The sequence below is a fragment of the Ranitomeya variabilis genome, chromosome 3, assembly GCF_051348905.1.
Source record: "Ranitomeya variabilis isolate aRanVar5 chromosome 3, aRanVar5.hap1, whole genome shotgun sequence".
Taxonomy (NCBI): domain Eukaryota; kingdom Metazoa; phylum Chordata; class Amphibia; order Anura; family Dendrobatidae; genus Ranitomeya; species Ranitomeya variabilis.
This window is the reverse complement of record NC_135234.1, coordinates 403,722,704-403,744,987: the sequence shown is the minus strand read 5'-3', so window position 1 is coordinate 403,744,987 and position 22,284 is coordinate 403,722,704. Positions and strand designations below refer to the sequence as shown.

The window sequence follows — 22,284 nt, the reverse complement described above, 5'->3', positions numbered from 1 at the left end:
CCAACCCTATTCCCAACCGTAAATGTAATCTAAACCCTAACCGTAACTTTAGCCCCAACCCTAACCCTAACTTTAGCCCCAACCCTAACTGTAGCCTTAACCCTAGCCCCAACCCTAGCCCTAACCCTAGCCCTAATGGGAAAATGGAAATAAATACTTTTTTTTTATTTTTCCCTAACTAAGGGGGTGATGAAGGGGGGTTTAATTTACTTTTATAGCGGGTTTTTTAGCGGATTTTTATGATTGGCAGCCGTCACACACTGAAAGACGCTTTTTATTGCAATAAATATTTTTTGCGTTACCACATTTTGAGAGCTATAAATGTTCCATATTTTGGTCCACAGAGTCATGTGAGGTCTTGTTTTTTGCGGGACGAGTTGACGTTTTTATTGGTAACATTTTTGGGCACGTCACATTTTTTGATCGCTTTTTATTCCGATTTTTGTGAGGCAGAATGACCAAAAACCAGCTATTCATGAATTTCTTTTGGGGGAGGCGTTTATACCGTTCCGCGTTTGGTAAAATTGATAAAGCAGTTTTATTCTTCGGGTCAGTACGATTACAGCGATATCTCATTTATATTATTTTTTTTATGTTTTGGCGCTTTTATACGATAAAAACTATTTTATGGAAAAAATAATTATTTTTGCATCGCTTTATTCTCAGGACTATAACTTTTTTATTTTTCTGCTGATGATGCTGTATGGTGGCTCGTTATTTGCGGGACAAGATGACGCTTTCAGCGGTACCATGGTTATTTATATCTGTCTTTTTGATCGCGTGTTATTCCACTTTTTGTTCGGCGGTATGATAATAAAGCGTTGTTTTTTGCCTCGTTTTTTTTTTTTTTTTCTTACGGTGTTTACTGAAGGGGTTAACGAGTGGGCCAGTTTTATAGGTCGGGTCGTTACGGACGCGGCGATACTAAATATGTGTACTTTTATTGTTTTGTTTTTTTTATATTTAGGTAAAGAAATGTATTTATGGGAATAATATTTTTTTTTTTTTTTCATTATTTTGGAATATTTTTTTTTATTTTTTTTTACACATTTGGAAATTTTTTTTTTTACTTTTTTACTTTGCCCCAGGGGGGGACAATACAGATCGGTGATCTGCCAGTTTGCATAGCACTCTGACAGATCACCGATCTGATTGAAGTGCAGGCTGCTTCACAGTGCCTGCTCTGAGCAGGCTTCTGTGAAGCCACCTCCCTCCCTGCAGGACCCGGATCCGCGGCCATCTTGGATCCGGGTCTGGAGCAGGCAGGGAGGGAGGTAAGACCCTCGCAGCAACGCGATCACATCGCGTTGCTGCGGGGGGCTCAGGGAAGCCCGCAGCCGGGGTGCCGGGGGTTAATGTGCCGGGGGCGGTCCGTGACCGCTCCTGGCACATAGTGCCGGATGTCAGCTGCGATATGCAGCTGACACCCGGCCGCGATCGGCCGCGCTCCCCCCGTGAGCGCGGCCGATCGGCTATGACGTACTATCCCGTCAAGGGTCAGATAGGCCCAGGTCACCTCGACGGGATAGTACGTCAAAGGTCACAGAGGGGTTAAGAAGGCCGTGCTTTGCTCCAAGTCACTGAATGCTAATACAATATGGTCCAAATACAAACCTTTATTTTTGCCTTTTGCATCTTCATCAGATCCCGATTGGTCAGAACTAGAAGCAATTGTGATTACAGATGGTTGAGGGGCACGGGTTGGTGTACGAAGGGTCTGTTCTGTTTGATGCAAAACACTGTCAGTGGGGTGAATAGAGATGTCCAGCAATGAAGAACTGATAAAGCTATCCTTGTTGGTGGGAGAAGGTTCCTGATGACACGGATCAGCACTGACCACACTTGGTATCTGGACCGGTTGTTGCTGGTTTGTAGAAAAAGCCAACAAAGACTCCAGGGCGCTGTTAAAAGTAGAATGATGCTGGACCAGCTGCCGCACCCATTTTGACAGTCCTGCAAAACAGATTATATAGAAATCTTTCATTTCATTCCAACATAATTCAAGATCTTATATAGAAACAGACGTCAGATTAATACTTAACATTCGGCGACTCAATCATAAGTTATTTAGATCGGAGAAACACGAGTCAAAATTAGCCCAAATAAATAAAAAAATATTATTTATTGAAACTTTAACAATAACCACTAAAACGTACACATAATGTACAATAAGTAGTAATTCACAAGATTGTGTAAAGTGACTAATCCATAGGTGCAACCAATGTTCCAGGTATACAGAAAAGGACACTAATACCTTCAATCATAACAAAGGGTATCCAGTACGTACCCATAAATAGTAGTGAGCGGCAACACAGGAACGCGAAACGCGCGTTGGGGTACGGTACCAGGATACAGATCGGACACTCCGTTAGATATGGGTAATTAATTCGTTCACCCTTTTTACTTAGTTTACATGCCATGATCGGCACAGATATGGTACATGGTGGTACTGTTGGTTTAGTTTGCATAGCCACATTATACTGCTATTTATTCCATGTGCCATATACCGGGCTCACTACTATTTATGGGTACGTACTGGATACCCTTTGCTATGATTGAAGGTATTAGTGTCCTTTTCTGTATACCTGGAACATTGGTTGCACCTATGGATTAGTCACTTTACACAATCTTGTGAATTACTACTTATTGTACATTATGTGTACGTTTTAGTGGTTATTGTTAAATTTTCAATAAATAATATTTTTTTATTTATTTGGGCTAATTTTGACTCGTGTTTCTCCGATCTAAATAATTCAAGATCTTGTCTGCGTTAATAGCAAGCAATCATTGTTGGCATTTAGCTCATTACAGAAATTAACTATTAGTAGAAGGGACATGTAAATCTCTCTCTAGACGGGAGTACTTGACAAGAAGTCCCAGAAGGCTTCACTTGCTCAAAAGTAAGTTTTCTAACATCTGTTCATCCCCTTCTAACATCCCATTCCAGAAAATGCCCCTACACCTCTATTAAAGGGAGTGGAACAGCATTCGTGTATTTACAGCTGGACGGATGACAGTGCACGGTGTTCTCCTATGGGCAGTACAGTATCAGGTGAGAAGTTGTCATACCGGAGTCACTTGGATCTGGATTGTATTAAATTGCTTTGGATACACTTGGTGACTTTAGGGATTTCTATTACACTGTTAATTTACAATGCAAACTGTACCCATTACTGATTAGATCTATTAGGCCTGATGAGGCAGGTGTACTTGCTCTGAAAATCCATGTCAAAATGGCTGTATAAATCCTCAAGTTGAGGAGTCTTGGAAGGCAGAAAAACTTTCACAAAGGATTATACAGAAATCCTGACATGGATTTTTAAAGTAAGCACACCAGCCTCGTCACGTATAATATAAGAGGTCTATTTAATAAAGTACTATTGGAAAATTGGGTGACAGATCTGCTTTAAAGATACTCAACCATTTGTCAGAGGTGACAAGACATCCCTATATATAATCAAACATTGCCATCAGTAAATCTTGATTTCTTTTAATGAATCAGTTCTTTATTTTTCACTACTACATCATCATATATTGAATGTATTATTAATATCAGTGTTCAATGATTATTTACAAGCATTTGTACTATGATTTTACAGCAATGCAGAAGTAATTAGAACAAAATATGGCTGTGTATAATTGCAGTGCTATATAAAGTATACTTAAAATTAAGTATCCACATACTTGCCGTGTATATAAGTATATCTATTGCTGTCTGTATTGCCAATGTTAAGCTCCCGGACAAAAGAAAATTCTACATCCCCAGTCCCAGGGCATATTCCAGACCTTAAGTAACAGGTATGCCCTAGCATGACACATGATGCTGACTGGAGTACTATCCTGCTTCCCTGATAGATCTTTTAAATGTAGAATGGAATCTGAGCTCCCCCTACTGGCTACACTCTGGAAGTGTAACATCCCCATTTTAAGGTCTTTTATTATTGTTTCCATTTCATTACTTGACCACTTGCGACTATTTTTTGGCTGCACTGGCTGAGGATTTAGGGATTTGCAAAGCAGTGCTGCCTTAATAAATTAGACATCTAAAGGGTTTAGCTAAGAAACTTAAAACAAAATCAATTACAAGATGTGACCTGTTCAACACAATAAAGGGCTTTTCCCTGTGGTCATTACTGGCTGCAGAATAAACTAAATTAATGCTTTCTTCAAGACATAAACACAAAGTGAAATATGAAATAGCAGCGTCTGCAGCTCATGGTCTCCAAATTCTTGTATTTAAAGAAAAAGCATGTAAGACCTATATCTAATGTTCACAAGCTGCATAAAAAGGTAAGTTTCACTAAAAGACATTAGATCCAACTCAAACGAATGTGTAATGTCTGACTACTCGGTATCTGGAGTGTTCAAAATATCATCAGCTAAAGACATGGATGTTAGACAGAAATGTTCACATTTGTTGCTGGTAGAAGGTGAAATATTTATTTCCCTCTCTTCTTTTAGCTCACTTATACTTTTATAACTTGAAACCAGAACAGGATCCATTGTGACTGCTCAAGTCATGTAAGACAGACCTCTTAATGTCTGATTGTTTCTTGATATGGCGCAAAATTTTTGTGTAACTCAAAGTGCAAAAATGTTGTGGCTTTTCTTTTGGCAATTTTATGCAGTTCCTGGCCAACTCTATCTACTTTTTCAAAAATGGTTGAAGCTTGGGCGAGACAGGGTGTGGCTTAACGTGTCCAATAAATTCACCATAATTTTACACCACAAAAATCTGTATAAATTATGATGAAAATGGACTCTAGCCCCTTAGTGGAGTACACTTCTGGAGGGGCATGCAACAGTTGAAAGATGCCCCAAAGTAAGATACATGTGCCTCTAAAAGAATTTGGAGCATCTTATTCTAGCACATACCTCATCAAGATTGGGGTACAAAACGCCAGTCTTGATAAATTGGGGGTCTGTATGTCTGTAGTATGGCAGATCAGAGCATTGCAAACCTCCTACTATATGTGACATCCTTGGCACCTCTTCTGATTAGCAGGCCCCCATGACATCAAGCAAGCGCCCAAGTTGAGAAGAGGTGCTGGGAATGTCAGAGGAGGCTTGCTGTGTTATCGGCCAGTGGACACGGTCTACAATGGTGGCCGCTGGACCAGGGTCCTGTCAATCTTTTCACTCAACTCTAGCAATGACGTCAACGTGACAGATACCATCTTGGAAGCACATAGTCATTCTTCACTTACCGGTTATATACTTTGGATTGCTTCGGAAACGGTCATCAACTAGTATCAGTGCACCCCAATCGTTTTTATGTCTGATACATCTGAGGGGAAAAAAAATTGCAGAACTTTACTGACAGCTGACCGATAAGTGGTAGAAACTAGACATTCCCCATATTAAATTGAGATGTATACTAAATAGCAGGAACAAAAACTGAGCTGCATACAAGGCTCTGCAGGGAAACTGGATGTAAAAGAGACAATGTAGTAAAATGGAGGATTGCGTAAAGTAGAACTATCTAGCTGTATCCTCATCACACACACAAAATCAGAGTTCTGCATCCATGGGATAAACTTATGAAAAAATAAATCAGACCCTTAGAATTGGCATCGTTGGGCAGATACGTAAGTTGATATTTGCATCTTGTAATCCCAAATGCATTGCTGGGTGGTATAGTCCTGGAGTTCATGACAGACGCTAAATGTGCCTACGCAGTTACATATGGAGGCGCATAGTATAGTACTATTCTCTGCAACACTATCCAGTTCTAAAACGTATACTGTGCAGTGACCATTCTTCACAATGGGAACCTATGGGTGACAGATGCCACTGAATGCATTCACAGCATGACTAGTGTCTTATCAGACTTTTGTAGATTAAGGAATTGAAACAAAACATTAAAAAATACTTCTAAAGGCAAAGAGACTCATTATAACATAATTACTTTATAATGATTCTAGGAAATGGTTCCATTTGCTCAATAATCTAATTTTTTGGAAGTATCAAATGCAGTGGAAACAGTGTTTCTGGATTATTAGATGCCAGATTAAGGGAATGACTGTTTTTTGCCTTAGAAGAATTATTTCTGTGTATCTTTTTTTTTCCTCATTACCTTACGCTATATATATATATATATATATATATATATATATATATATATATATATATATATATATATATATATATATATAAAAGTAAACTTTCCTTTGTCGTGCCGTTTCTGCATGGCAGAGCATTTCTAGATTTTCAGGAAAGTGCCAGATTCAAGCCTTTTCTGCTCCTATTGCCATAAATCTTTGTAGACATTTTCCTCCTAAAATCTGACCACTTTGTGTCACTGTCAGCGTATATCAGATTTTGGTGAAGGATCTCTTCAAGTAAAAGGTCACTTGTCTTTAGTGACTTTCTTTTCCTGTGCATGGCCTTTCCATGACGTTCCTCCGAGTGGAAGGTGAATAAAGCTGAACTGCTAGTTTTTTTCTTGCTCTTTTTAATTTCGCAGACTTCAGAGAGCGTTGCGCTGTGTTTGTGTTACTCGAGCTCCTCAAGGCCAGACGGGCACACAATGAGAAATCCAATATGCTATTTGTTATAGTTCAGAACAACGCATTTAATCGATATATGCTGGGGAGACTGAACCGAAGCGATTTGTATTGAAGTAGTGCAGTTTGGTAGTCTCAGCCTTATACATAAATGTACAAACAAAATATTAATTATTTACTGCTGCTCGTTAATCTGGATATCATCTGCTGCAAACACTGATGGGTGTAGCTGCCAGATTTGACTCATTATGCATCATAACTTACAGGCATTTATCATTATATACAAATTACAGAATATCAAGTGACTGTGAATTTACGATGCCTACTTACAATGAGCAAGCCCATAATAGAAAACTAGCTTACAATTAGCCGATATATCATTATGTAACTGAACAATAAGTAATCCATTAGAATAATAACTGATTATATAGACTCTAAACGCGGCAAGTCTCAGCCTGAGAGAACAGAAAACATGACTCCTATGAAAGGTCGGAATCTGTCATTTTCTCAGTGCAATCTTGTATGACGATGCTGTGTGGATACTGGGCAATTCCACAGAAAAAAAGGTTTTGTAAAATGTAATTAATTACTAATAATAAAAGAAATAGTTGGTGGATAATTCTTTTAAGAACTTCCTGACAAAATAATAATATCATTTAGCTATTTAAACTCTCAGAAACAACTAAATAGGATGAACATTTATGTAGCAACAAATTGTTTTCTTACAATGGCACTTCCTTTAGGTTTCTATTCAATGCTGTGAGTGTAATAAATGTACTAACAGAGTAGAATTTGTTTTAATAATTGATTAGCCATGTCTGCCAAAGACAATTAATAGAGGGATTACTCCAACATAGCACTATATGCAGTCACTACACATTGTGGTTTGTAGATATGTTAAGCATGAATTATAATAACCAGCAGATAGGGTCGAAGTAAAGAAATATTCAACACATGTTAAAGACTAACTTAAGCTAATCTATAGAGGAATCTAGTATCTTACTGTATATTAACGAGCAATGTGGACACATTTACATTCATTTTCATTATGTATTTAATTACATAGTAACACTTTTTACCTGGGCTTTATTCTTTTCTCTTCATAGGTCACTTAATAAAATATTGGTGACTATCGGATGGAAGATTTCCTCAGTACACACAACATTATGGGTTATAGATAATTTAGTGACAAAAATGTATAATTGGTGGAGAAAGGTTGAACTTGATGGACTTGGTTCTTGTTTCAACCTATGCATATGACACTAGTTGCAAAATAGTAAGAGTATTAATACCATAAAAGCCAACTTAAAAGAACTTGCCTCCCCAAAGCTTGATTAAGGGCTCGGTATGCTTGGATCTCATACCACTGGCTCCCAGGTAGAAGTCCTCTAGTTTTGGAGTATTGATCATTATATTTCCTTTTCAGTTCAACCTACAATGAATAGGATAAAGACAGAAATCATAGTAAGAGAGAAAATAAATATATCAGGAGTCAAAGACCTCAATGTTTCCCTGCTTGTATGCTTCGCAAATACAGCTCCCACCTCTCTTTCAGAATAATTAGTCATTTGCATTACCTAACATACACGAGGCACACAATGGGTTAAATGCCCAAAAGAAACTTCACACAAGATCCCAAATGGGCTGCTTGTATATATTGGCATGTTTCCTGGCTGCAAGGAATGTAATATTAATAAAATTCTATGGCTGTTACTCATATTATTTGGAATAGCTAAGCAGACTTAACATGACGGTAATGTACTTCTATTAGCACTCACAAGATCTAAAGCAAAAGGGTTTTTTTCTTTTTTTTTAACCATTCAGTCCTACATGTTGACACTCTACTTTCATAGCATGCCACATTTCTAACTGAACTTGTCACACACAGAACTGATATTTCTTTTATCTATTCTGTGGCACAAAGTATTGTCCAAGTTGTGTTTCCAATTTCAGAATATCTAAATTAAAGTTAATACTTAAGAGCCTGGAAGAGAAAATGCAAAACACATGAAACTTAATCCTAGACTCCAAACAGGTTAGATTCTTTTAGAACAAACAACAAAATCCATAAATTGGAGATGTGCAGAACTGCATTGCAGCGTGAATAAAGAATCATATAAATGAATATTACTATGAGAAAACACGAAAACAAAAAAGTTTACTATATCTTTTAGTCTGAAAGTTAAGGTGACCAATACATTTATAGTCTTTAAAATCAGGTTCAAACCGTTTTTCATTCCACTTTTTTTTTTAAGGAAACAAGAAATAAAGGCAAAAAGGTGGAAAAAATAAAGGAAACCAAATGAAAATTTCAATTAGATGGAGTAAGATATAGGAAATTAAATACATGGATTTACGGTATGCCACAATAATACATGGAGTGCCAAATTCATCTTTTTACAATATTATATGTATACAAGAAATAAGAGATGATGTAAGAGGCGTATAGTCTAAATCATTAAGAGCAGACACAAATAGATCACATGGGGTCTGCAGAGGACTAGGACCACTACATACATCCATTCTAATATGGAAATCTACTAAATTAAATAAAACAAATATTAAATGTATTTATTTCTCTACATATAGTTTAAGGCTTAAAATCCAGACACTAAATCAATGCTCTCATCTAAATCTATGTATAATACAGTCTTGAAAAGAAAATATGAGAAAATTGGTGCCAATGTTATAAGCAATAAAATAAAGGCGCAATATAGTAGATAAATACAATAGGGAAATGGGTCAACTGCATAAACCGCAACATTTATTACTTGTAAAATCAATGTGAAAGATCTTAGGATAATAATTTATCATCTAACTACTATAGATGCACTGTGGACATTATTATGTGAAACAATGAACATAAGTGTACGTGTATAATAATAATAATAATAATAATAATAATAATAATAACAACATATGTCACCTGACCATTGTGGCTCATTTCCACATGCATTTATAAAGCTGGACTGTGATAAGAAATCAGTTCTGTGATGAACATGCAACAAATATACCACGACAATACCAGAAAGGCGAACGAGTGTAAACTGGCTCTAAATTGCCAGGATGCCCCAGTTCCATGAGCAGTACGCTTTGGCATGGTAACACGTTTTGACAAACATCACAAATCCCTGATTGTAAAAGTTTGAAATCTGCAAACAGAGTTTTATGGGCTTTTGAGCGAAATGCTGCGCCGGAAAGCTTTCACTCTGTTTTTTTTTTCTCGTGGATTGCTCTTTTGTACAGTGTTAACCTTTTTAAACTGACAGCTGAAGGGACATGCTTCAGGAAAAATACAGAAGACTTCTAACTATTTCTGACAGGTAATTTTCAACGTGGGTTGGGGTACAAAATTTTATTTTCTGTACCTATGCCCTTTCAAACAAACTGTCAAATTTACAAATTCAAACTTTCAAGCAAGACAGTAAATTGAATTTGATTCTGTAGATTTAATAGTTGCCTCAGTCACAGAAAACGCATGTGGCAGAATGGTGCATGTTCTCGAAAGTGAAAGGTGGAAAAAAAAAAAGACACTCCAAAAGCTTGAACACGTTGCTTGTGTGAAAGGCAAAAATATTGTATTCTGTACCGATGTCTCACATCAGCACAACATAACTAAAGACACAATATAAATGAAGACAGGTAGGCCTACATGTAGTAGATGAAAAGACAATACATCGGAATAAGCTGCCTCATACATGTAATGTCTGCAAATAAAAACATATGTTGCTTCATAGGTTTTTATTTTGCAGTACGTTTTCATAACCTGAAGAAAAAAAAAATCTATCTATTAGTATTTGGCTTGCATTAAGTCTTGGCTTCCATCATAAGCTATGAAGGATAAGTGAAAGAGCTACAGAAATAGGTTATTGCAAATATATTTAAGTTCAAGTTCTGTGTCTATAATACAGTTGTACTGTGAACATAGGGATTGCAAGCTTAGTACTTTCACATGGGCCAATATTACGCTGCTAAAGCCTCAATTACAGTGGAGGTAATATAAAGACATTATAAGTTGGTTGGTATGGTGTAACTGAGACAATGGGGCACATGATAATTCTTAAACAATGCAAACTTGATCACGACAATCAGAAAATGTGCCAAATTTATCACAGTGGTTCATATTGTTTGATAAACCTTGTAAATTTACACTACCTATTATTTTATGCCGGAAATTTGAGCTAAAATTTTGATGGGCGGTGTCACATTTTAGATCATGCTCCTTTCCAGCAAGACTGCACCCGCTTGTCGGACAAGGTTCAGAAAATATCTAAAATACAAATATAGTGGATATCATGAAAGACCGTTTTATGGACCAAATTATGCTAGAATTCTGGTGCATTTAGTTACGATTCCGGTCCTCCATATGGAACAAAGTATAAATGAACAATGTAAAATACCAGAAATTTATATTTCTTTAAAAGCAAGTAAACCACAAACGCTATACCAGAAGGCAAGCTATATCAAAGAGGCAAACGGACATGCAAGCAGAGGTAAAAGATATGTTCAAGTTCGAAATTATTTTTTAATTATCCTACTGCATCTAAAATGTAAAATGTAGGCTCTTTGTAATAGGTCAGAATTAAAAATGTTCTATCGCTTTGTTTCTAAACCTCCTACACAGATTTATGTGCTTGATTACTAACAGACAAATAATCTCTTTATAGTCTAATGTTCATACTCCCCTCTGTCTTGCTAACCTACAAAATGAATGTTAGCATAAAGTCGATGACAAATGGAAGTAAGCATGACTGAAGGATCAGACTATACAGATTTTTGTTTGCCGACTATGACAACATATAATCTTCATAGGAACTGTAATTACAGAACGAAACAAGCTGTAGAAACAGAATGATACATGAGCTGTAGAAACAGAATAGAAGAGCTGTAGAAACAGACCAATAGAGGAGGTGCAGAAACAGACCAATAGAGGAGCTGCAGAAACATAATGATAGAGGAGCTGTAGAAACAGACTAATAGAGGAGGAGCTGCAGAAACAGAATGATAGAGGAGCTGTAGAAATAGATGAACATAGGAGCTGTAGAAACAGACCAATACAGGTGGAGCAGAAAAAGACCAATAGAGAAGCTACAGAAACATACTAATAGAGGAGCTGCAGAAACATACCAATAGAGGAGCTGCAGAAACAGAATGATGGAGGGGCTCTAGAAACAGACCAATAGAGGAGCCGTAGAAATAGATGAACAGAGGGGCTGTAGAAACAGACCAATAAAGGAGCTGTAGAAATAGACGGAAAGAGGTACTGTAGAAACACACTGATAGAGGAGCTGTAGACACAGATGAACAGAAGACAAAACAGACCGATAGAGGAGTTGCAGAAACAGAATGATAGAGGAGCTGTAGAAACAAACCAATAGAGGAGTTGCAGAAACAAACCAATAGAGGATCTGCAGAAACAAACCAATAAAGGAGCTGCAGAAACAAACCAATAGAGGAGCTGCAGAAACAGAATGATAGAGGAGCTGTGGAAATAGACAAACAGAGGAGCTGTAAAAACAAACCAATAGAGGAGTTGCAGAAACAGACCAATAGAGGAGCTGCAGAAACAAAATGATAGAGGAGCTGTAGAAACAGACGAACAGAGGAGCTGTAGAAAATGACTGATAGAGGAGCTGTAGAAATAGATAGAGGAGCTGAAGAAACAGAATAATGAGGAGCTGTAGGAACAGGCCAATAGGACATTTTTAATTAACATTAGTTAAAAAGTTGCTTTAATTTACAAGCATTGATGCAATAAAACATTTTGGCTGCGACTGTGTGCTGTAAATGGCCTTTATTACTATGGTAGAGTCAGTGTGTCATTTGGCATAATTTACTGTGATATGAAATGTGTTACCCTTCTTCTTTGTGTACTACAGATAAATCTCAGATTTATCATTGTACATAAAAGGAAAAAATTAAATCCAGCTCTTACATTTATAAACCTAGTGGGAAAGAACATTCTTCCTTATATTTGATGAGTTTCTTCTAGCTAAGTTTTATCAAAGAAGCTTGCTGGTCAAAGAGTTATATTTTAAAGAATAGTCCACTCTGAAATGCGTTTCCTGGTATTTCTAAGGGTACCGTCACACAGTGCCATTTTCATCGCTACGATGGCACGATTCGTGACGTTCTAGCGATATCGTTACGATATCGTTGTGTCTGACACGCTACTGCGATCCGGATCCCCGCTGATAATCGTACGTCGTAGCAGATCGTTTGAAACTTTCTTTCGTCGTCTAGTGTCCCGCTGTGGCGGCATGATTGCATCGTGTGACACAGGTTGTATACGATGTGCGCACAGTAACCAACGGCTTCTACATCGCAAATACGTCATGAAATTATCGCTCCAGCGCCGTGTATTGCAACGTGTGACAGCAGTCTACGACGCTGGAGCGATAATCATACGACGCTGCAACGTCACGAATCGTGCCGTCGTAGCGATGAAAATGGCACTGTGTGACGGTACCCTAAGTCTCCTTATATTACTCAATGAAGATTCAGAAGGAACAGTGACTCTGATCCTAAAAGAAGATAGGCTGGGTAAATTAGAATCTGGGGGGCTCGAGTAGGACATGAATCTCCATTTGCACTTAGAATAGTCTGTTTACATAGCAAAATAAAAGAGACATTGACACGTTGCGCACAAAATATCCATCTAAATGTAATACATTTTCAAAGACTATGATGATAAGGCAATGTACAGAATGATAAATCTCAACTTCCATTAAACTTACCACATACTGTAAGAATAAATCCTCCTGTCTATATCATAAGTCTGTAAACCCCTATTGGCAAAGGGTTACAAACACTGCTAATTATTGCTGAGTGACAAGACAAATAAAGGTCACCAAATTTTAACTTTTCTGCTTAAATAAGCAAAGTTGATGTTACATCTTGCAAAAAATCATGTTTTGGCATGATAGGTCTATGTGAATTGCTGTGGGTTAAAGATTCATTAGAGCCCTGGCAAAGGTATATTAGGAAGAAAAGAAACCTCCCGTCAGTTTAATGCAATGAGAATCCATTTCATTGTATAACTTCACATTAGTAGGCATCAAATAAACGCCCAATTCAAAATGACAGGTTGCATATGTGAAAAAGCCACTCTCCCCTGCTAGCAAATATCCTCAATGTGCAGTAAACCACAGGCTAGGGATTAGTTAAAATGTCAGAAGACAGCCTTTTACCTGATCATCCTTAAAAATGTACTCTTAGCTATCAGGCATGCTTTACAGACAAAGGGCTGCAGCGAGCAAGCAGCAGACGGCCTGTGGCAAGCTCTGCCATCTTGTAGCTGTCAAACAGATTTAGACTTTGATCTGTCTAGGAGGTCGTGACTACACTGTCTTCCTATTAGTTTGTGTCTCGCAGTATTATACCTGATAGTCATGATGTGCTTTACGCATAATTAGGCAAATGCTACCCGCCTGTGTACATTTCTGCATCAAAATCTACACATAGGTTTCAAAAGTTAGTACTGTGACCCGACAAATTAAGAAATGGAAGAATGTGTTTTTTTTATTAGGATTCTTATGTCATTCAGGTAAAGGAGTAGTATGATACAGCAAAGAGGACTAGGAGTCTTTTTATAATAAAATATAGCTTTTAATGAGCTATTTTAAAACACAACTCCAATGCATATATTGGCACAAATGCACAGTTGGTGCTAGTGATAATGATGGCATTCGGGGGACTGTTTCTTTTATTACACTAAAGAGCGTGTGGTACCAAAATTCTCCTTTTCTCTGTGTTTGGAGCAATTATATGATATATATTCCGAGTGGTCAGTACTTTTCCAAAGCTGATCAAATAGCACCATGACACACTGAAAGTACAGACAATTCTGTGTATAAGCAATAAACGACTAAAAGCAGCCGCTTTATGGGCAGCACGGTGGCTCAGTGGTGTTCTCCCCATGTTTGCGTGTTTCCTCCGGGTACTCCGGTTTCCTCCCACATTCTAAAAGACATACTGATAGGGAATTTAGATTGTGAGCCCCATCGGGGACAGCGATGATAATGTGTGACAGCGATGATAATGTGTGCAAACTGTAAAGCGCTGCGGAATATGTTAGCACTATATAAAAATAAAGATTATTATTATTTTCTAGAACTCTACATTGTGGCATTCCAATTTCAGTCCTTTTGACAATGTATGAACAGAAAACTGGCCATTATCATTTTCCTTTTCAATAAGGTGTACTCTGTTTGGTCCAATACTGTAAGTACAGAATAAATGGTGTGGGGCACAAAGATACACACCCCGCTGACGAGAAAAAAATAGTTTCACCCAAGTCTCAGTTTATTTCCATGTTTCCAGGAAGAATAAGAGAGGAATGAAACACAATGATAGAGTTGCATTTTTACTTTATAAAGAATGAAACAATTCGCTTAAAGGGAACCTGTCACCCTCAAAATCGAAGATGAGCTAAGCCCACTGGCATCAGGGGCTTATCTACAGCATTCTGTAATGCTGTAGATAAGCCCCCGATGTATCCTGAAAGATGAGAAAAAGAGGTTAGATTATACTCACCCAGGGGCGTTCCCGCTGAGGTCCGGTCCGATGGGCGTCACGGTCCAGGGCCTCCTATCTTCTTACGATGACGTCCTCTTCTTGTCTTCATGCTGCGGCTCCGGCGCAGGCGTACTTTGTCTGCCCTGTTGAGGGACAAAGTACGCCTGCGCCAGAGCTGCAGCGTGAAGACAAGAAGAGGACATGATCGTAAGAAGATGGGAGGCACCGGACCGTGACGCCCATCGGATCGGACCGCCCACCCAGGTGAGTATAATCTAACCTCTTATTCTCATCTTTCAGGATACATCGGGGGGTTATCTACAGCATTACAGAATGCTGAGAACAAAACTCCCAGATACATATTGTGAGAAAACGAGGTCTGGCGAGAGTCGCGCCAACCAACCCCGGTCTCACCAAATCAGCTCCAAACAAACCATGATTCAAGGAGAAAAATACAGAGCATCGATGAACATTTCATTAAACAAACTTTTATTCCATAAGTAGTACAAAGACATGTAAAAAGCAAATAACATTATTTAATAACTAGAGCAAAAATGCCCAAATGTTGCTGCCGGTGTAAGGGCATACAAAAAACCACTGCCCCCCCCTTTTATTTTATAAAACAGGGGCAATCGTATGTAACCGAACGCTAAGTATAGGCAAAAGGCCACAGTGTGCCAGGCCTAAAGAGAAACACCTATATATCCAGCACGGATATCCATAATGGAACTCCACAATAACACCATTAAGTGTGGTGATTAAAGAAGGTGCTTCACTTACCAGTGAAAGGGGCAGAGTGGGAAGACAGTCGGGAGGTGGTCATTACAGAATGCTGTAGATAAGCCCCTGATGCTGGTGGGCTTAGCTCATCTTCGATTTTGGGGATGACAGGTTCCTTTTAACCCCTTAATGACTGCCGTTACACCTTTTAACGGCGGCAGTTAAGGGTACTTAAACCACAGCGCCGTTAATTAACGGCGCTGTGGAAAAAGTGGATAGCCCCCCAGTCGGAATTTCTCTGGGGTCTCGGTTGCCGGGGGTAGCCGAGACCTCAGAGAACATGATTCGGATTGTTTTTTACCGAACCCCAGGTTGCAATCGCCGGTAAATAACCGTTTACCGGCGGCCGCAAAAAAACCCAAAACACGATTTCCCATTTAATTTCTCTGTCCTCCGATGTGATCGCACACCGTGATCAGAGGACAGAGAAATGGGGTCCCCGATAGCCCCCTACACTCACCCGTCTCGTCCGATGCTCCTCGTGGCTCCCGATGGGCGCCACCATCTTTTTCCGGGAAAAAAATGGCGGGCGCATGCTCAGTGCGTCCTCCGGCCGGCACCCTGAAGATCTTTGGGGTCTCGGCTGCCGGGGGTAGCCGAGACCCCAAAGAACATGATCGAGGTCGGTTTTTTTAAATAACCGCTTACCGGCGACCACAAAAAAAAGCAGCGTGTCATTCTCTGTCCTCTGATGTGATCGCACATCAGAGGACAGAGAAATAGGGGGATTTGGGGACCCTGTCATACTTACCGGTGTCCCTGGGTCCTCCTGCGTCCCCTCCTGGCCACTGGCTTCTTCCTCTGGGAAGAAAATGGCGGGCGCATGCGCAGTGCGCCCGCCGTGATGTGCCAGCTGGCAGAGGCAGATTCTTCCTCTTGTTTTATTTTGGTCACTGTGAGATCCTATCACAGTGATCAAAATAAAAAAAATAGTAAATAACCCCCCCTTTATCACCCCCTTAGTTAGGAAAAAATAATAAAATAAAAAAAATGTATTAATGTGTTTTATTTTCAAGGCTCTACGTTATAAACTTCTGTGAAGCACCTGGGGGTTTAAAGTGCTCACCACACATCTAGACAAGTTCGTTAAAGGGTCTAGTATCTAAAATGGTGTCACTTTTGGGGGGTTTCTACTGTTTAGGAACATCAGGGGCTCTCCAAACGCGACATGGCGTCCGATCTCAATTCCAGCCAATTCTGCATTGAAGAAGTCAAACGGTGCTCCTTCTTTTCCAAGCCCTGCCGTGCGCCCAAACAGTGGTTTACCCCCACATATGGGGTATCGACGTACTCAGGAGAAATTGCACAACAAATTTTGTTGTTCATTTTCTCTTTTTACACTTGTGAAAATAAAAAGGGGTGTAATTTGTAGAATGGTGTCAAGTTTGGGTATTTTCTGTCATGTACACCCCTCAAAGTGACTTTAAATGTGAGATGGTCCTTACAAAAAATGGTTTTGTACATTTTGTTGTAAAAATGAAAAATCGCTGATCAAATTTTAACCCTTATAACTTCCTAAGAAAAAAAATTTTGTTTCCAAAATTGTGCTGATGTAAAGTAGACATGTGGGAAATATTATTTATTAACTATTTTGTGTGACATATCTCTCTGATTTAAGAGCATAAAAATTCAAAGTTTGAAAATTGCAGAATTGTAAACATTTTCGCCATATTTCCGTTTTTTTCATAAATAATCGCAAGTAATATCGAAGAAATGTTACCACTAACATGAAGTACAATATGTCACGAAAAAACAATCTAAGAATCAGCGGGATCCGTTAAAGCGTTCCAGAGTTATAACCTCATAAAGTGACAGTGGTCAGAATTGTAAAAATTGGCTCGGTCATTAAGTACCAAATTGGCTCTGTCACTAAGGGGTTAAACAAATGTCATGAGAGCAGACAAGACATCTTCCACAGCTAGTCTCTATTACACTCTATTCTTGCTGCCCCTCCAGTTCTAAATACAGACAAGTTTATTCTCTACAGACGTCTGCCTACTACAGGCTCCCACAAATCTAGACTTATACCGGATCATCCAGGATCTGGTTACTTTTTTATCAGCAATTCTCCAATTAAACCTATGATAACATATTTCTAGTATTTTCGTGTTGTTAGGATGTATTCACACATTACTACATTTATTAATAAATTCTTTGACTAAATGTATAATTGGATAAATAAAATGTTACCACTATAATAGCATCATGGTAACCATTACAATAATGTCAAGTCTAAACCATGCTTCTACCTGTTTCTTACAGCCCAAGAGAACAACTTAAAAATCACGTAGAAAAATCAAACCTAGTATTTTATCACTCACAAACTTGCTTCATCTTCTGCCAGAATCAGAGCTTGTAACATAAACTGCATACAGAAAAGTCAAACTGGAGCATACAAGGAATGTGCATTAGGGGTACTGACTGCCGAATCTACTGTAAACATTGTATCTACGGTGGGATGACAAGATATTTACTCATTCAGTGTTATGAATTTAAAGGACGGCTTCATTTGTGGCGGATGCCCTTATAAGAAGCCTTACTAACTCTTTAATAGTAATTATTACATTTTACAATTCTGAGTTACTTATTAAATATGTTGCCTCTATATTGCAAATATTGCAAGAGATTTGCAAAACCATGGTCCAGTAGCCAAGTCAGTAGCCCTGGCCGCTGGACAAGTGCACTGCAAAGCTCTACCTTCTGAAGCATGCATATAATGCGTCTATTGACCAGAAGGTTTGGCGTCATTACAATGTGATGCGCCAATGCATGCATGACATAGCAAGGGACTACTAATAAAAATAAGGTGCAGGGGATGCCGCTGGTGCTAAGCGGTTTGCAGTGCTCTGGTCTGGCAGCGACGGACTACCGATACGGTATCTTAATGGAAACACTGATCATAAAACAGCTTAAAATCCGATACAAAATATAAAGCTAAGATTTTGCAGTTGTGCTTTTTTGTTTGAAAACATAAGGAATGTTGTTACATGCATAACTAAGAGCAACTCTAGTTTAAAGAATGCAATTATATGCGGCTCCTTAATATCCTTTCCATTATTTCTGCAAGAAGCAGTTATCTTTAAAGGGAACCTGTCACCCCCCAGGGCGTTTTTAAGTAAAAGAGCCACCTTCAGCAGCATGAAGGTTGCATTCTGTGAAGGTGGCTCTTATGTTTTTGATTCCTAGGAAAGCTGAAATATTCACTTTTATAAATTGTGCGCCATACCAGTAGCGTCTGGGGGGTACGTTTTCTCCCCCTGACTCAGCTGCCTCACAGCTGTCCATCATTCCCTCCTCTCTGTCTTGTGCTGTCACCAGCGCCTGCGCTCTGCAATTATATCTCGAGCATGCGCCGTGTGTGCTGCCCTGGAACTTACATCAAGCGATCTAAGTAGATCGCTCCTGAGCACAGCGGAGGCCCCAGATCCCGCCCTGCAGTGTGTTATGATGTATTCACACTACGGGGATGTGAATCTTGCGCTTGCTGAGTGGAGCGGGTCACCGTGCTCCATTGAAGATAGTGCTGAAGTCTCGCGAGATTTGTGAAGTCACAACAGGCGGCGCCCGGTGGGATGATGGACGGCTGCGAGGCGGATGACTCAGGGGGAGAAAACGTACCCCCCGGACTCAATACAGGTATGGCGCGCAATTTATAATAGTGAATATTTCAGCATTCCTAGGGATGCTAAACATAAGAGCCACCTTCAATGAATGCAGCCTTAGTGCTGCTGAAGGTGGTTCTTTTACTTAAAAACAACCTGGGGGGGGACAGGTTCCCTTTAAATAAAGCAAGGAAGTTATAGGAAAATCTAAATTGAATGTGACAGCCTGCTATCCATATACTGATTTATAGCAATTCTGTAAGAACATCAAAGTAAAAAATGAAGCATCGTTACAAACTGGTCAATCATTCTGTGTCTACAGCTCACATGTAGACTCATATGTACATCTAGTATTCTGTGCGAAAAAGGGGAACAATAGTAACAATTCATTTCCTAGGTGCTAGGACTAAAGAAGTGCAGGACAGACAAGTAAAAAGCTGTTAAAAACTAAAAGGTGTAGGAAATCATCCAGATTAATGCCGAAATTTTAATTCAATCTGCTGATTTACTGTACAGCCGTAAAAAAAAAAAATAAATAAATCTTCAAACGGCTCCGACTTCATAGTGCATGTCATAACTACACAAATGCTAATAGGCTGCACTTGAAATGTAATTTTCAGCGGTAGCATTGCTGTGAAGAAACAAGTGAGGCAATGCTACTATTGGGACCACCAAAACGTTTCTTCATAATGAGGTGCCGGGATAAAGTATATTTCAATGGAGACAATTGTTGACAGATGTGATTTCCTTCTGAGTAAAGCGCTTTCACACATCATTACTTCCCATCTACATCCAAATATTGATAATGAAACACAAAAACATATTATAGGATGTTCAGAGAACTAGCCAGTTCAAAGCACATTTTACAAACAGTCTTGTATGGAGATTAACTCTTCTGGGACTGAATTCTTTAGAAATGAGGTGTTCTAAGCCAATGTTTATGTAACACTTTCCATTTTTCACATCCTAGATTATCTACTGGTCTCATCACAAAACGTATATTCCACTACTAAGCGAGACGTCATATTATCTCCTTTTTAGAAATCAGGTTATCTGATGAATGTAAAAGGTTTTTCCAAATATAAAGCAACAGAGCTTTATTTTTTTCACTTCCCACTCAAATACCTATTATTAGAGCGCCAATTATTCCATAGTGCTTTACATGCGAAAAGGGGTATACATAATGAAAAACAAGTACAGTAATCTTAAACAATACAATGACCGACAGGTACAGGAGGAGAGAGGACCCTGCCCGCAAGGGTTTATTGCTTTTAGTTTTGTAAGCATTCAAATATATTTAGTTCTATTATGCAGAATGTCAAGTTGCTGATTAGACATGGAAGAAATTAAAGGGGTTGTTCGGTCCAAATCGATAAGTCAGCAGTCACTCTGTGTGACTGTAGACTTACGCATTCCCCAGCACATGCACTGTGCACTGCGGGGATTTACTATATTCTGATCCGGGACCGGAGGGTATGTATGAGTTATACATACTCCCGGCCAGTGGGCGTGGCCTCGCTCCATACACTTGTATGGAAAGAGTCCAGACCAACTGGCCGGAAGTATGTATAGGTGCTTCTCACAAAATTGGAATACCATCAAAAAGTTAATTTATTTCAGTTCTTCAATACAAAAAGTGAAACTCATATATTACATAGAGTCATTACAAACAGAGTGATATATTTTAAGTGTTTATTTCTGTTAATGTTGATAAGCCAATCAAAACCCAAAAGTCATTATCTCAGTAAATTAGAATAATTAATGAAAAAAACACCTGCAAAGGCTTCCTAAGCGTTTAAAAAGATGCCTTAGACTGTTTCAGTAGCTTCCACAATCAAGGGGCAGACTGCTGACTTGACAGATGTTCAGAAGGCAGTAATTGACACACTCCACAAGGAGGGTAAGCCAAAAAAGGTAATTGTTAAAGAAGCTGGCTGTTCACAGAGTGCTGTATCCAAGCATATTAATGGAAAGTTGAGTGGTAGGAAAAAGTGTGGTAGAAAAAGGTGCACAAGCAGCCGGGATAACCACAGCCTTGAAAGGATTGTTAAGAAAAGGTCTTTCAAACATTTGGGGGAAATTCACAAGGAGTGGAGTGCTACTTGAGTCATTGCTTCAAAAGCCACCACACACAGACATATGCAGGACATGGGCTACAAGTGTCGCATTCCTTGTGTCGAGCCTCTCATGACAAATAGACAACCCCAGAAGTGTCTTACATGGGTCAAGGAGAAAAAGAACTGGAATGTTGCTCAGTGTTCCAAAGTGTTGCTTAGAGATGAAAGTAAACTTTCATGGGAAATACTCCTTTTTGGCTTTGAATATTGTCCCCTGGTCCATGTGTGGCCAAACCCTGATCCAGTATCCTAGACTGCGTGTCTGAACCGAGCACAAATCAGTGTCAGTAACCGTTCTGTAGAGGGGCCAGAACTTACTAGTCTGAATGGAGACTTAGCCCTAATCAGTGTCAGCATACCTGATCCCTGGGGTCTGCAGCTGCAGGTTTTGCCCAGGAGTGGTATCTGGCAGCTACCTGCAGCCCAGTCTGTCTCCATCATATGGAGCTCCAGTGAACACCAAGTAGCCACTTAGCTATGCCCCTTCCTGGGCAGGCCCAGTCCTGTGGCACAGTGGATCCACAAACCCACAAGTACCACCATTGGGAGTAACATTTGCTTGGTCATGGGCCCCGTTGATATTCAGCCCTCTCTGCTTTGTGTCGGCAGCTGCGCTGCCAGTGAGAGAGCCAAGACATATTTTTTCCATCTGATGACACTAGATGCCCGATTGGAAGCCCTGATGTATGGAGAACCTGAAACCTGCGTTCCTGTAATGGAACCCGTCCTGTCTGATCTATCTCGGTACTATGGGAATCCAAA

At 39.3% G+C, this 22,284-nt stretch overlaps 1 protein-coding gene across 1 annotated transcript in view; it reads right to left on the bottom strand.

Annotated features, from left to right (window-relative positions):
* Nucleotides 1-22,284, bottom strand: part of BRIP1 (BRCA1 interacting DNA helicase 1) — a 554,995-nt gene that overhangs the window by 5,228 nt on the left and 527,483 nt on the right. Inside the window, exons 17-19 of the mRNA XM_077296215.1 lie at nt 7,826-7,938; nt 5,208-5,287; nt 1,615-1,953 (exon numbers count right to left, since the gene is read on the bottom strand). Coding sequence (XP_077152330.1) covers nt 1,615-1,953; nt 5,208-5,287; nt 7,826-7,938 — 532 coding nt within the window. The remainder of the gene's footprint in view (nt 1-1,614; nt 1,954-5,207; nt 5,288-7,825; nt 7,939-22,284) is intronic.